The sequence below is a fragment of the Mus musculus genome, chromosome 3, assembly GCF_000001635.26.
Source record: "Mus musculus strain C57BL/6J chromosome 3, GRCm38.p6 C57BL/6J".
Taxonomy (NCBI): domain Eukaryota; kingdom Metazoa; phylum Chordata; class Mammalia; order Rodentia; family Muridae; genus Mus; species Mus musculus.
In genome coordinates this window covers 27,865,664-27,881,170 of record NC_000069.6, presented here as the reverse complement: position 1 = coordinate 27,881,170, position 15,507 = coordinate 27,865,664, and the positions used below count along the sequence as shown (strand labels likewise).

Below are 15,507 nucleotides of genomic sequence, written 5' to 3'. Positions count from 1 at the left end.
TTGAACTTGTGGCCTTTCTGCCTCTACCTTCAAATGCTGGGATTTCAAGTGTGAAGCGCCATACCTGCTTTATGAGGTGCGTCGAACTGAACCTGTGGTTTCATGCATGCTAAGCAAGCACTCTACAACTGAGCTTAGTCCCCAGCCTCTTAAATCTTATTTCTCTACAAAAGCATCTCTTCTTACTGGCATTTCTGGACAGATTCCCTGTTTCCCTATCTTCCTATAATGTAGCACCAATTTAGGTAAATATCTAGATAGATTTACTAAGGTCATTTCTCTTGAGTGCATCTTTGGATGATTTGACATGGCAGATCGAGTTTCATTAGCCATCTTGTGGGACTGACACAACAGGACCTGAAGGTCTACATTAGCTCATATGGCCCTGCCCCTCAGAGCTAGAGGATATCTTTCAGGAGGTGGATCTCTCCTAGCATGTGCATCCCAGGAATGGCCTGGTCTTCAAGCTTGGTATTGAACCCCCTTACCCACTGACCACTTTACTGGCCTGTGTTGCTAGATTCTCTACATAATGAAAGTGATGTCTTTTTTTTTTCTTTTTGTTTTCTCTTCCTAATAATAATGCCCTGAATTTTCCTTTAAACTATGGTTCATATTATAAAGCATGCTTCTGGCTGGTACTTTTTTTTTTCTCTTTCAAATAAAACACTGATAACCGTTACAAACAGTAATCTGAAGTGTCATTTTGAAAAATCAATATTCTTCTAGGAAAACAGAACTATCATGAAATTTGAGGGTCAGGAGGATTTGTTTTTCAAAAAGAGAAAACAACGATCAAAATGCATTGTAAACATGTGCACAATTCTCCAAGAAATAATAATTACATTTGGAAAACAGAGAAAGGTAAAGAAAACAGCAACGGTCTGAAGGAAGATGGAGGAAGTGGAGGTAGCAGGCTGCCTGTCCCCACTAGCTGTCACACCCAGTGCTGTGTTCCTCACGGGTTTTGTCCTGTAAGTTTTCAGAAATGAGCCAGGCACTCCCTAGGGCATTCCACCCCCCACCCCCACCCCCACCCCATCCCCAACTGTCTTCAGTAGGGTTGAGGTCATCTTGTTATATAGGTCACACAGAGAAAGGGCAGGGCAATCCTAACCTAGTCACACTGAAACATGCTTGCAGGAGGAGGGGAGCATTTGATGACTCTGAGAATCATGAAGACCTTGCTGACACGCCAGCCTTTCTGTCTCCAGGGGGCTATGTGCCGAGGACTGCAAAAACAGGATGCCCCATGCAGGCCCACGCAGCCCCTAACACACAACTTACATAGGACAACCGAACCAGAAACACAGCAGTTATCAGCATTCTGCGTCCATTCAATAAAGGAGCTATAAGACAATAAGGATAAGGATTTCTGACCCCCTGCAGCAGTTCCCTGCATCTGCTCCAGATGGAGTGTCTCCTTTTATTTTTCTTTCATTATTTTTTGTTATGCTTTGTGGCTTTTTTAATGAAAAAGGGAAGGAAAACACCCCCCCCCCTTCTTGTCTCATGAGTTGATGGTTTTACTTTGTCTAATGAATGGAGATGTTTTCCTCACAGAAAAGATGCCGGTAAACCCTTCAAGTGCAATTTAAAGACACTTGAGCAAAATATTTATTAATGGGCAGCTCTTTCCTATAGTAGGAGACAAATGAGCTGGCATGTAATGGCGCATGTCTTGAGCATCATTAATTCTCTGCATCAGTACAAATATAAATGGGTTAGGGAGGTATTTTGAGACAGTTCTCACAATGTAGATGGGGCTGGCAATCCCCCTGTATCTGCCTCTGATGGACTGGGATGGAATAACAGGTACGGTTCACCACACCCAGCTTCTGTAAATGTGCTTTGAAATGGATTCATCTGAAACTATTTTTATTTTTTGTCCTTATATAGTACTTACACACCATAATAGGTTCTACTGTGACGTGTTCATATTGTGTAAAATCCACTTTGATCATATTCACCCATTACCTCTTGTCCCCACCCACAAACTCCCTCCTCTTCCAGTTAGCCTACCTTCTGCTTTCATGTCTTCAGTTCTTTTCTTGGTTCGATGAGTTTAATGCTTACAGGGACACGGGTGAGGGGTTTCATCTATAACTCTTGCATAAGGGCCTGAGGCCTCAGGCTGAACTCCAGTAAGATCTCTGTAGGAATACCGGGAACTGTATCCCCTTAGGCAGATAGAGTAGGGTTGACTTGAGGCAGGTCCTTGTAAGAATTAGAGTCCACTATATTTCTCCCTCTTGCAGTCTACTGTGCTGTCTTCAGATTAGTCAGTAGAGAAATCAGAAACAAGAAGAGTAATCCCAGAGGCTGGGGAAGTAGCTCAGGGGGTAAAGTGCTTACACAGAGACAGGCAGATCCCTGGGGCTCACGGGCCACCAGTTGAGCTAAAACATGGAGCTCCAGGTCCAGGGAGAGACTCTCTCAAAGTAGGTAAGGTGGACAGAGATAGAGGACGCTGGCTACTTAAGCCTCTGCCCTCCACATGTGCACGCACACACTTACTTGCACATTCATGGCATGCTCACACACACACACACACACACACACACTCATACACACACACACACTCATACACACATACACACACACACTCATACACATACAAACACACACACACATACTCATACACACACATACACACACTCATACACACACACACTCATACACACACACGTACACACACACTCATACACATACACACACACACTCATACACATACACACATACACACACTCATACACACACACTCATACACACATACACACACTCATACACACACACACACACATGCACACACACACACTCCATAGTGAGGATGGGGAAGAAAGAGACAGAGAGAGAAGAGAGGAAAGAGACGGAGAGAAAGAGAGAGAAAAGACAAACACACACACATACAGAGAGAGAGAGAGAGAGAGAGAGAGAGAGAGGAGAGAGAAGACACACACAGACAGAGACAGAGAATCATACAATGTGGGTATTACCACTTCTGCAATCTCAAGTTCTGTGAGAGAGCAGCAGCATGAAGACTGGTCAAAGGAGAGTAACAGTAGCTGTTGCTTACCAACTAATTACCAGCTATAGTCACTACCTTCAAGTATTAGCTGTAGCTGCTAGTTAGTTGCAGGTACTAGCTATAGTTGAAAGCTAGCTGCAGGTACTAATTTCAGATATTAGTTAGCTGCAAGTACTAGCTAGCTACAGGTAGTAGCTGTGGTTACTAGCTATCTGCAGGTATTGTTAGCTAGTTACTAGCTAGCTGCAGGTATTGTTTTCTAGTTACTAGCTACAGGTACTAGTTATCTTTAAGTACTGACCAGCTGCATGTGTATTGCTTATTGCTCAATACTCAGAAGTTCATGTGTCCATTTCACAGACAAGGACACTGAGGTGGCCCCATGAACCCTTGCAGAGTCTGGAATGTAGGCCCCTGACCCTCTTAGGTAGGGTGTTGTCACTCCTGCCACCTTGCTGAGGCATGCTTCTCTCGCTCCCTGGCTCCTGGATGACAGCCTTTCTGAGGCTTCCCACTGGTGCCCAGTCTGTGTTCTTAGGGTGCTCGTACCACCAAATCAACAGAACATGCCAAGGACAACAGCAGCTTACAAGGGCAAAGGAGATGAGTATGGTTCTTGTAGTGAACTCTGGTGCGGGCACTGGAGGCTGCTGCATTTGCTCAGCTTTCCTGTTAGAAACCATCTTAAGCTACAGCCTGTGGCCACTTCCCAGGCCCAGTCTCACCTTTTATCAGGAAATGTCCAGGAGGGCTCATTTTTCCTGTCTTCCAAATCATAGCCTAAAATATTATTAATAAATACATGTTTGGATAGATACTAAATACACTGAAAATAAGCAAGTGACAGCTACATGGGGGTGGGGGGGAGAGGCGGGGCAGGGCAAGGTGGCCTGGAGGGGCAGGAAGACAGTTCAAGGCTACAGATTGAGTTCAAGGCCAGTCTGCGCAACTTAGTGAAACCCTGCTTTAACTTTTGAAAAAGTCTGTGACTAGAAGCCTGGGGCCGGAACCAGTACAATGCTTGCTCATCGTGTGTGAGGTCCGGGGTTCAATTCTGAGCAGAAGGAAGGATGGAAGGACAGGAAGCAGGGGAGGTAAAAGAAAGAAGGGCAAGGAAGGGAAGAAAAAAGAAAATATTTAAAATAGGCTTTTTTGTCTCTTTGTTTCATTAAAAGAACTTGGGGAATTCGGAGATGGCTTAGTCAATACTGTACTGCCATGTCAACATAAGAAGCTGAGTTCTAATCCCCACCACCCTTACAATTGGTAGAATACACACCTGTGCCCACTGGTCACTGGGCAGGAGACAGATTCCTGCAGTCCACTGGCATGCCAGCCTGGCTGAATTGGCAAGCTGGTAGAAAGTGAGTGAGGCAGACACCCAGTGCCTTACCTCTGGCTTCTGTAGGTAGACCTCCTTACCTCTCATACATACTAGCAAATGTTCCTCGCTGCACATGCATGTGTGTGTGCACCCATAAACACACCCAAGCATGCATGTAATGCACTCATATCACAAGGTAGAATTTTGATTTAAAAACTCAGAGCTCCAATTCTCTAGAACTCTAAAGGAATGCAAAGAACACTATAGCTACACTTAGATCCCTGGTGATTATAATGGAGATAAAAAGGGGTAAGGGGGGGATCCAATTCCAGTCAGAAGGTACCAGTGTGGGCTTACTGCTTTGCCTTGTATTGAAACCTGGAGCTGTCCTGGGATGCCTGAGTCCATTCACTATAGAGGGAGAAAACTAGAGACATAATTAGGGTGAGAATAGGATTCTGGGCATGAAGAGAGATTCTTCCCCTGCTGGCGGGCTGGAGGATGTGGGACAGACTATGGGATGTGTTGCTCTGTAAGCACACATCAGTCATCTATGGAGTGTGCTGGCTCGTCTTTAGGACTCGGGGTTCTGGACAGGCAGACTCCAGGGATCAGTCCAGATCTCTTACCATCTGTGACTTTGAAATACAAATTTCATTTCTTCTGACACATTAGTCAGGCCCAATCTTCTGAGATCTCAGAAGGGAACATCACGTGAAAGCACGTAGAAAAGGGGGAGGTTTTGTTTGTTTTGTTTGTGAAGGACTGTGCATCTCTTTCCCTCTTTGAAGTCACTGTTGTGTTTCAAAGTTACATCATATTGCTGAGGTACAATGTCAGCCCATGACACAGTACATGCTAGGAGCATTAGTCACATGACAAGCACATGTCAACTCACAGATCCTCAGATCTCTCTCTCTCTTTTTATTTATTTATTTGTTGACTTCAACCACGTTAGAGCAAACTTTATCCAATATTCAATCTGTCATATGAAACTGACAAAAATTTTCATGTTGGCTCTCTGGGAAAACAACTTTCCACTATATTATTGAATACATAAGGGACATATCTCCAGTTTATTTGAAAAACAGAGGAGGAGGAGGAGGAGGAGGAGCAAAAATTTTAAAATATTTTCCCTACATAATCATCAGAAGGAAGAGAGAGCCTGTCGAATAGCAAAAGAACTTTGCCCACTATTCACCAAGCAATCTCAAATATAGAAAGAAATACAGACAGTAAATACATACATGTAATCAATAAGTGGGGCCATGAGCTGAATTGACAGCCTCCAAAAGAAACAATAGGTATGTGATAACTATTTAAAGATGAACACAGCATCCTTTGCCATCAGGGAAATGTGAATTTAGACTGCTGCTGAGATTACATCTCACGCCACTGATAGTGGCTATGACCAGACAACAGCAGCAGAATGCACTGGTGAGGATGTGGGAAAAGAGGAACCTCAGACTGCTGTGAGGGTATAACTAGGGCAGCCACTATGAAAATCAGCATAGAGTCTTCCCTGGTTTAAACCAGAGACTCCATAAGGTCCAGCTGAGCCACTCCCGGGTGTAAACCTGAGCAGTCTGGAGTCAACAGAGAGATGCCCACACATGCTTACTGCTGTCCTATCCACTATTGGCAAGTTATAAATCATCCCAGATGCCCATCAACAGATGCCTGGATGAAGAAAACATGGTGCATGTACACAATGGAATTTTATCAGACTGTAAAGAAAAACAACGCCATAGCCGTTGCAAGAATGGAGAGAACTGACTGTCATTATGCCAGGCAAAGTAAGCCAGAGCCACAAAGAGAGAAGCCACATGGTTTCTTTCATATATGGAACCTGGATTTCCATTTCCATGCATGTGCATATAGAGATAATATTCTGTCAACCATGTGATACATTCTTGTAATCCAATAAGCAAGATTCTGATGCAGGGAGATCTTGAATTTGAGTCAGTCTGCTCTATATAGTCAAATGTTGTCTTTAAAAACTAAAAATAAAGGCCAGAGAGTGGGAATAGCAGACACCTTTAGTTCCACCACTTCCAGAGAACCTGAGTTTGGTTCCCACCACCCACACCAGGCAGTTCACAATTACCTGTAACTCCAGCACCAAGATGCAGACAGATATACACACACACATATACATATACATATACATATTCATATACATATACACACATATATACATACACACACACATATATATACATACATACATGCATACATACATATCTAAAGTAATACTTTGTGTTTATGACCCATATATGTGTGTGTGTGTATGTGTGTGTGTGCATGTGTGTGTGTGCACATGCAGTATGCACACGTGTATAATATTTTAAGCTGTAAAAGCCCAGTACTGCTCCCTAAAATACCTACACTGTAAAACAAAAAATAAATCTGGTATCCCTTTCCTCTCTTATGCTGTGGAGTAAGGTCGCAAGTAGAAAAAGGCTGTGGCCTCAGGGGTGGATTACAATCAGAGCCTTTTTGACAAGAGCATCCTCTAGTTACCTTCTGAAGACTGCCTCCTCTTAAATGACCACGTTCATAAACTCAAAGTATTCCTTCAGATATTCATCATTCACACTCACGTCTCGGTACCCACTTACTGTAAGTTACAGTAAAGCTAGAGGGAGAGGAAGAGACAGAACTTGTCCTTGCTCTACTGACTAACCGAGACTAAAGGGACGTAGACTCTGTTGAATATTCACCCCACTGTAGAGGCAGGGAAGGCTTTCCCTGCTGTGGATTCCCTTTGTAAACTTCGTACACTTTGTAAACTTTGTGTAGTTTGTAAACTTCCTAAACCCTCAAAGCAGGAAAGTGGCTCAAACATCTGGATTGCAGCAGCAGTAGCAGCAGCAATGAGAGCAGCTATTAGAAGGGTGGGGCTTGCACAGAGGCTTCTCTTCCTCAACACCTCTTTGTTTCATCTACGCCCCCAACCCACTGGATAGTTCTGCCCACCTCCAGCCCCTACATTCACTGATCCATATGCCAATTCTCTTTTACAAATACTCTCCTGGTCATGCTCCGAAGTGTAATATGTCAATTTTCCTGATGGCTTTTAATCCAGTCAAGTCGGCAACCAAGATTAAGCATCATAGGGTGAGTATTCAGAAGACAGAACCCAGAGGACTTGGCAACGGTTACCATGGAGATACAGAAGGTATACACAGATGCAAAAGAAGCGTGAGAGATGAAACTGAATGACTGAATTTAATGAGTCATATTCTTAACAGGGTAAAACCCTCAGTGTCCAATATCTCATCATCAGTAAAAAGCCATTGTGCGTACCAAAGATAAAGCAGAGGCCGGTACATCTAGCCAAAGGAGTCCTGAAATACCCCAGACTTATATAGTCAATACAAATGGTGCCTTGCCCTTGAACTCACAGTTCCATGGTCTATAAGGGCTTTAATTTTAGCCAGTATGCATAATGATTTATGCATCTATTTCTTTTCCTGTTCTTTGACAGAGTGCCTGACAAAAGCGCCTTTGGAAGGAAGGTTTATTTGGGCTCACAGATTGAGGGTATGAAGGGCAAGTCACAGCAGCAGTGTGAGGTGGTTGGCCTCACTGTGCCTGCAGTCAGGAAGCAGAGACGAATGTCGCTGCTCAGCTCTTGCTGTCCTTTTTATTCAGTGCAGGGCTACTGCCCATGAAGCGATGGTCCCCACATGGAGGGTGGGTCTTCTCATCTCAGTTAATCCAGTCTGGAAATTCCCTTGCCGACACGCTCAGATGGCTGTCTGCCGGGTGATTCTAGATCTGTAATATTTTCAATACTCACCACCACAATTACATCTGTGCTTCCCTTCTTCCGTGACAAAGAACTCAGCTAAGGACTCAAAGGTGGCCAAATCCCATGGATTCCTGCCAACATGCATGTTCCTTGACTGCTTCCTGCACAGAGCATGTCATCTTACTGTCTTGCGCCAGCCCATGGTTCCTCTCTTCCCCTTTATTAGGGTCACCCCTTAGGATGCAGGTTCCGCAGCACCTCAGGTGTTCAGCTTCACACCTCCAGTTTTAGAACTCTTCCTATTCTAATGAGCCACACAATAGTCTGTTTCCTGGATACTTCCCCTAGGTGTTCACAGGCACATCAATTGATCTTCAAGGTGCTGATGAGGCTCTAGTGGGAACTCCTTTCAGGTGACTCTGGGTGTGGCCAGAGATCAGACACTCTCCAAGATCCTTTGTAACTCAGATCAGCTACCAAATCCTGACATCTACAATCTAAAGGTTCTCCCCTGCCACCTCTTCTCAGCGCTGATGGCTAGGTTAGGTTTTGCACTCTGCCTTCGCCCATGCTAGGATGTATCCTTAAGCTGGGTTCTAGGAAGAACTCTATCAAGTTCCACTCCGCTTTTATCACTCCCTGGCTTTTTATCTGTGAAGGGGAGATTTGAATGTGAATGGCTCTCATAAGGCTCATAGAGTTGAATACAAGTGAGTGGCACTATCAGAAAGGATTAGAAGGTGTGGTCTTTTTGGAGGAAGTTATGTCACTCAGGGTAGCCTTTGAGGTTTCAAGAAAAAAAAAATTCCAAGCTCAGAGTCTCTCTCTTCCTGATGCCAGTGGATTGGGATGTCGAACTGTCAGCTCCTTCTCCAGCACCATGTTTGCCTGCATGCCACCAAGCTTCTTGCCATGGTGGGAATGCACCAAACCTCCGAAACTGTAGGCCAGTGCCAAATCAATGCTTTCTTTCATAAGAGTTGCTGTGGTCAGGGTGTGTCTTGGCAGCAGCAGAGCACTGACTAAGACAGCATCCCTCTATGACATCCCTTCATGCTCAGGTTGCCATCCAGACCTTAGGCCTGATGGTCTCATGCATCCAGCTCTTCTCGGAATCTGAGCATTTCTTGGGGGCAGGGGTTGGCTCTGCTAATCTCTCTACAAGTTTTGAGAGATTTTTTCTTTTAAAATTTTATATGTTAATAATACACACACATATATCATATTATATAAACTCTCTACTCCCCCATCTACCTCCTCCCAGGCCCCCTCCCAATTTCTTTTCTCCTCCCTCTCTCCCTCCTCCTCCCTCAGTCTATTTAGTAAAGCCTGTATACACTTGGATACTGGGCTATTCACTGGAGCTTGGGTAACCTACCATAGGCAACACCTTTGAAGAAAACCGTCTCTCCCTCCCCCTGTAGCCTTCAACTACCAGTGGTTCCTCGGCTAGGGGTGGGGCCTTGTGAGCACCTCTCATCCATGCTGGAATGTTGACTGGCTGGATCTTGCGTCTGGCTTGGTCTTAGGCAACCACAGCTGCTTGAGTTCAGGAGTGCCTCAGTCCTGTCATGTGCAGAAGACACTGCTGTCCAGTGCTCTCTGACATTTGCCTCTTCCGAGTTTCCCATCCCCTCTTCTCTGATGTTCCCTAGACTTGAGTGGAAAGGGATGCAACAGTTCTTCCATTTAGGGCTGAGTTTGTGAGTTGCTTTTCCTTCCTGCCATCTCTGAACCAAGCAGACCTGTGCTTGGTTCACTCCCGGCTAACTCTGCACTCCATACAGATGCCCAGTGACATGTTAACATCTCTTTCATGGTTTGCGTCCTGGTAGACTTCAAACTTTGATGGCAGAGGCCATGATAATTCAACTCTAATTCAGAACTGATTTCTCACTCCTAGGATAATATCTAGTTTAAAAAACTAATTTTTAATAAGATCCTACTTTGAGAGATTGTCAATTGAAGAATAATCTCTTCTATTGATTTTTCTCATCTGGACCTTAGTTCTGAAAATATTACTGACAACCCATTGATCTTACAAATAATAGAGCTGACCCTCATCTGACATGAGCTGCAATTCTCATATTCAATCAACCACACATCAAAAATCTGGGAGAAGTACTGTTGTCTTATATTGGGGTCTTGAGTAACATGGATTTTTGTATCTAAGGGCAGCCTTAGAACCAATCCTCTGGAGTGCCAAGGGATGGGTGGGTACATGTTAAACACTTCAAGTTGGGAGCTACAGAGATTCCTCAGTGATTAAGACCATTGGCTGTCATTCCAGGTACCCAAGTTTTATTCCCAGGACCAACATGGCAGCTCGCAACTCTCTGTACCTCCAGTGTCAGGGGTTCCAATGGCCATGTCTGGCCTCCACAGGCATTCTGAACACATGGTGTATGCATGCAGGCAAAGCACCCATGGGCATAAAATATTTTTGAAACATTTCAAGTTGTATGTAGTGGTATATGCTACAATCTCAGAACTTGAGAGCTGAGACAACCTGGACTACAGTTTTGAGGCCAGCCTGGGACTTATAGCAAGGCTTGATCTAAGGAAGGGGGAAAGGGGAAGAAATGGGGAAAGAAGGAAGGAAGGAAGGAAGGAAGGAAGGAAGGAAGGAAGGAAGGAAGGAAGGAAGGAAGGAAGGAAGGAAGTCACAGAGTAAAACACTATCAACAGAAGTTCAAGAAAACACCCAAGCAAATGGGCAAGATTTATTGACAATGACTCCCATCTTTCTTGGCTGTATATCTTCTCAAAGTCTTAAAAAAAATGGCAATACCACAGGACAAGTGGATCCTTCTAATTATTCCTCGCCAGTTGGTGAGCAAACCTATGGTTTTTAAAAATCATTTTATTGTATTTCTGTACATGTTTATCTGCTTGCATGTGTGAAAGAAGCTCAGAAGACATCAGCGGCCATCCTCAGGAATGTCAGCTTTTAAGACAAGGGTTCTCACTGGCCTTGCAGTTGAGGCTGATCTTGAACTCCTTAACCCTCCTGCCTCTACCTCCCAAGTGCTAAGTTAGAGATCTGCATGGCTATGCCTGTCTACAGTTGTTTTATAAAGAAATAAAAATACTAGAAAGCTCTCAAATTAATATTCATGAGCACATCAATGCAAATAACACAGTTTATCTTGCTACACTTGTTGGACTTTGAGCAAAAATCTAACTCTGGATAATCCTTAATATCTTTTTTCCTTTTAAGGAAGAAATATGTGCCCTGATGCCCTCCCTTGGCATGTTAGGCAGAAAAATGTAACCTAAAGACTTAGTGAAAATAATCTCGAGGCATATTGTCAAAAGGATCATCATTTTTATGCCTTTTTAAATTGAATTTTCACATCAGTGTTTCTTATACCATCTTTCCTTTTCCAAAGAGAATGATAGTTATACCAGTGATGTCAAGGAAATAATTAAAATGGGTGGTAGCTTAAACAGCTGTAGCACAAAGCAATATACCGTCGAGATGAAGCAAATCTCCCCAGAAGGCTGCAAACAAGTCTTTCTCTGTGAGCATGTGTTTATGTTTGTGTCTTCATGTGCATGCGTGTTCATATGTGTGCAGATGCATGCATGTGCATGTATGTAGAGACCAAAGAGCATCTGTAGGTGTCATTCCTACATACTTATATGTTGTTTCATGAGACAGGGTCTTCCACTATCCTGGAATTCACCAAGTAGTGCAGGCTGACAGGCTGGTAGCTATAGAGATCTACCTGTCTCTGCCTCCCCAGGTCTGTAGTGACCAAGTACCACTGTACACAGCTTTTGGTCTTTGTGTGAGTTATAGAGATTGAACAGGTGTGCTCATGATTATAAGCAAGCACTTACCAACTAAGCTACCTCTATAACCCCTAAACAATTCTACTTAAAATGTAAAACAATTGATTCGCTGTGGCTGAGACAATCTTGTTATGCAGGCCAGAATCAAGCTTTTTACACAGAATGTAGCCTGGGGTAGCCTCAAATATGATGAGAAATTGCTTCTACTTTCAGTACTGAGTTCACAGGCTTGCCATACCATAACCTCCCCAAAACACATACGCGTACTGTCAGTGTTCTGGATGGACATGAACTAGACATTCAAACCATTTAATGGTGCAAAGGTTCTGTGCAGAACAGTTCATTGCAGGTCTCCTCAGCCCAAGGGATGTGTGAGAGGTCACTTCCAGCTCACGCAGGCTTTCAGGGTTCTGCCTGCCATTCAGATATGGAGGGCAGTGTGGAGTGCCTGCTATGTTGGCTATTGTTCTCCTATGACTGGGGAAACTAGTAGAAACTACATGGGATATTAGGTTTATCATTGGGACAATCACAGTACATTCCATTTCTTGTGCACCTACCATGTTCTGGGCACTATTTTCTAAACCAGGAGTTGACAAACTGTAGCCCATGTGCCAAAGCTAACTAACGACCTTTTGGGAAATTAGGGATCTAAAGCTAAGAATAGAAGTAGTAGTAGTAGTAGTAGTAGTAGTAGTAGTAGTAGTAGTTATTGTTGTTGTTGTTGTTGTTGTTGTTGATTCTGTTAGAGAAAGTTAACACTCAAATCTGATTTCTAGGCCAGAGAGAAGGTTTATTAGGTAAAGGTAGATGCCAACACTACTGCCCTGAGTTCAATCCCCAAGACCCACTTGATAGGAGAGAATCAACTCCCAGAAGTTGTCCTCTGGCCTCTCCATGCACATAGTGGCGTGTGTGTGCACCTCCACATGTACACTAAATAAATGTAAAATAAACATTCAATGTTCAACTTCCCTTTAAAATGTAAAGGTATATTTTATCAAATATTAAAACACTGGACACGAGAAGAGAGGTCCAACCCAGTCACTGGGGTCCAGTGTATCCATTTCTGCTTTTGTGTGCTCAGTATTACAAAATCCAAGACATGCTCCTAATTTTTGTAACTGTGGCACACTGCTCAACAAAAAGATCTAGCTTTTAAATGGTCTGAGGAGAAGAATCCACATCTCATGACACTTGTACATTCCATCATACAGCAATTTCTGTGTTCACAGACAAAGTCCTGGAACAAGACAACCATCCTGAGCCTGAGGCTGCTCTCCCTCTGTGGTGACAGAGCTGAGCATCAGAGACAGAGATCACGTGACCAGTTAAACCTCAAATATGCATCATCCGGCTCCTTGCAGAAAAATGTGCTTGTCCTTCCTTCAAGCACTTCACAAACAAAAAAAAAGGCCATCTACTTTAAGCAAGAGAGAATGGAGGATAAACAATATACCTCATTTACAAGATAAAATAGAGTATTTACCGGGGCCTGGCAAACACAGAAGTGGATGCTCACAGTCAGCTATTGGATGGATCACAGGGCCCCCAATGGAGGAGCTAGAGAAAAAAAAATAGAGTATTTAAGGGTGGTTGTCAAAACAAAAAAGGGGGGGCAAGAAGTGACGCCAGGAGTACAGGGTCAAAAGGAGAGCAGGCTGCAATATGAAATTTCATTTTGATGTATTCTCAGCTATAGCTAACATCTCACTTAAGCCTACATCAATCATATTTTCAGTCTAAATGCAATTTGCCTATTACAGAGAAATTACTATGGCCATATAATCAAGAAAAATCTCCAGGAAGGACTGTAAGTGGAAAGTGAGTTGGGATTTTTAACCAAGGAGCGGTGGTTGTCTGCAGAGCTGCTTTGGCATTATAAAGGCTGCGTGGAGAAGACAATGCTCTGTGCCATTGTGTATGGGTGAGAATGAATACACAGGCATGTCTATGTGCATATGTGTGTGTGTGAATGCATGTGTGTGTGTGTGTTTGTAGTGCATGCATGTGTGTATGCATGTGGATTTGTGTGTTCATGTGTCTGTGTGTGTTTGTGTGTATCTATGTCTTTGTGTGCAAGCATGCATGCACACACTCCCAAGTGAGCTCGTGCTTGTGGATAGAACAGAGATCATTTTATGTGTCTATTTCTCATTGAACTGGAAGTTATCTGCTTTAGCTAGGCTTGGAGGCCTGCAAGCCCTAGGATCCATTAGTCTTCACTCCACAATGCCAGGCTACAGACACCTGCAGCCTTGGCTGACACTTTACATAAATGTTGGGGATTTGAACTCAGGCCCTCATGGTTGCAGAGCAAGGATTATTACCCACTGAGCCAGCTCCCTAGCCCTTCATTGGCACCTTGACCCCAGGCAGACTGAGATTTAATTGTTCCTCTAACCCTTCCCATCTGGGCTGCTTTAAGCAAATCAGAATCAACTCCACCCCCACCCCCATGTCTGTGCCTCAGCTTTCCTCCTTTGGAAAGTAGAGGGAGCGCTCTCCCCATCCATTGAGGAATGACATCATTTCTAAGGAGAGCAAAAGAGGCCAGTGTGGCCCTGGAAAAGTGCTTGAGAAATGCTCCCTTCCTTCTCTCACTTCTAGTCAAATCTCAGTTCTTGGCTCCCAATTCAAGAGTTCCAAGAGTTCCCTTTAATCTCCTGTTAGTTTTTGAGAAGCCCTAAGCCAACACAATCCAGACAACACAAACAGCAAATGACCAGGAGAAATATTCAGTGCCAAGATCCCCCCACTTCCTCACAGCCCCTGCCCCAAAGGCAATGTCCTGCCTATGCTGTGTTCCTGCCAGAGTCTTTATTGCACACGTATTTCTTTTTTATACCTTTTGACACCCCCTTCACCACTGCCACCACAATATGGCTCTCTCTGTTGATGGCTCTTAAATCCTTCAGTGCTTCCATGATGCTGTTATTTGGGCCATCCTTCAGTGGTTACTGGGACACTAAAAACAGCTAAATTAAATGTCAGAAGCGACACTTGATAAACTGTACAAATAAATATTTTTCTTTTTCCCCCCTCCCTAGGGTCCAGAGAATCCACAATAAATTTGAACCTGTGTTCCCCTTAAATTGGCCTTATTTGTGGTCATTATTTTGAAATATTTACAAAGCAATTTTGTTCTTTAAACTTCCTACCTTCTGGGTTCTTATGAAATAAAATGGAAATGATTGTACATTTTGGTCCTTTCATTGACATTTAAAAAATGCCCATATTATGATGTAGAAATTGAAATACTGTTGTTGCCATAGAAATATGAAAATTAACTATATACACTTATAGCCGATGAATGGTTTGTTTTCATTTTTCTTGTTCTGTGAGGGGCATTTTGTTTGAAGGCACTCCCATATGACATAAATTAGGGGACATTTCTCTCAGTTTTTCTTTATTGCTACCACCAAAGGCGACTCTAAGTTTTCAGGACACAATTAAAACATGGAACTGTGACCTGTGTTGGGAACATTATCCTTCATGGGGTATCTCTCTTCTCATTCTTGTTTTTGACCTAATATCTACTTAAGAACTCAGGTTGTCCCTTCATTAGTAGAATAGTTTGCCTATAGCATGGGTGAGGCA

General features: G+C 43.5%; 1 protein-coding gene and 1 non-coding gene across 4 annotated transcripts in view; one reads left to right on the top strand and one right to left on the bottom strand.

Moving 5' to 3' along the window:
• Tmem212 (transmembrane protein 212) overlaps positions 1–15,106 on the top strand; it is a 30,327-nt gene extending 15,221 nt beyond the window's left edge. For 2 of the 3 annotated variants that reach the window (XM_006535431.1, XM_030252517.1), the window contains exon 4: positions 14,958–15,002. In XM_006535431.1, coding sequence (XP_006535494.1) covers positions 14,958–14,978 — 21 coding nt within the window. In that variant the 3' untranslated portion in view covers positions 14,979–15,002. Of the gene's footprint in view, positions 1–14,957 lie in introns of all 3 variants that reach the window. The other variant, NM_001164437.1, reaches the window with a different exon arrangement.
• On the bottom strand, positions 12,898–13,058 carry Gm26040. Its single transcript, XR_003954833.1, has one exon. It is a non-coding gene; the product is annotated as a small nucleolar RNA SNORA81 (small nucleolar RNA).
• Positions 15,107–15,507: the final 401 nt, after the last annotated feature.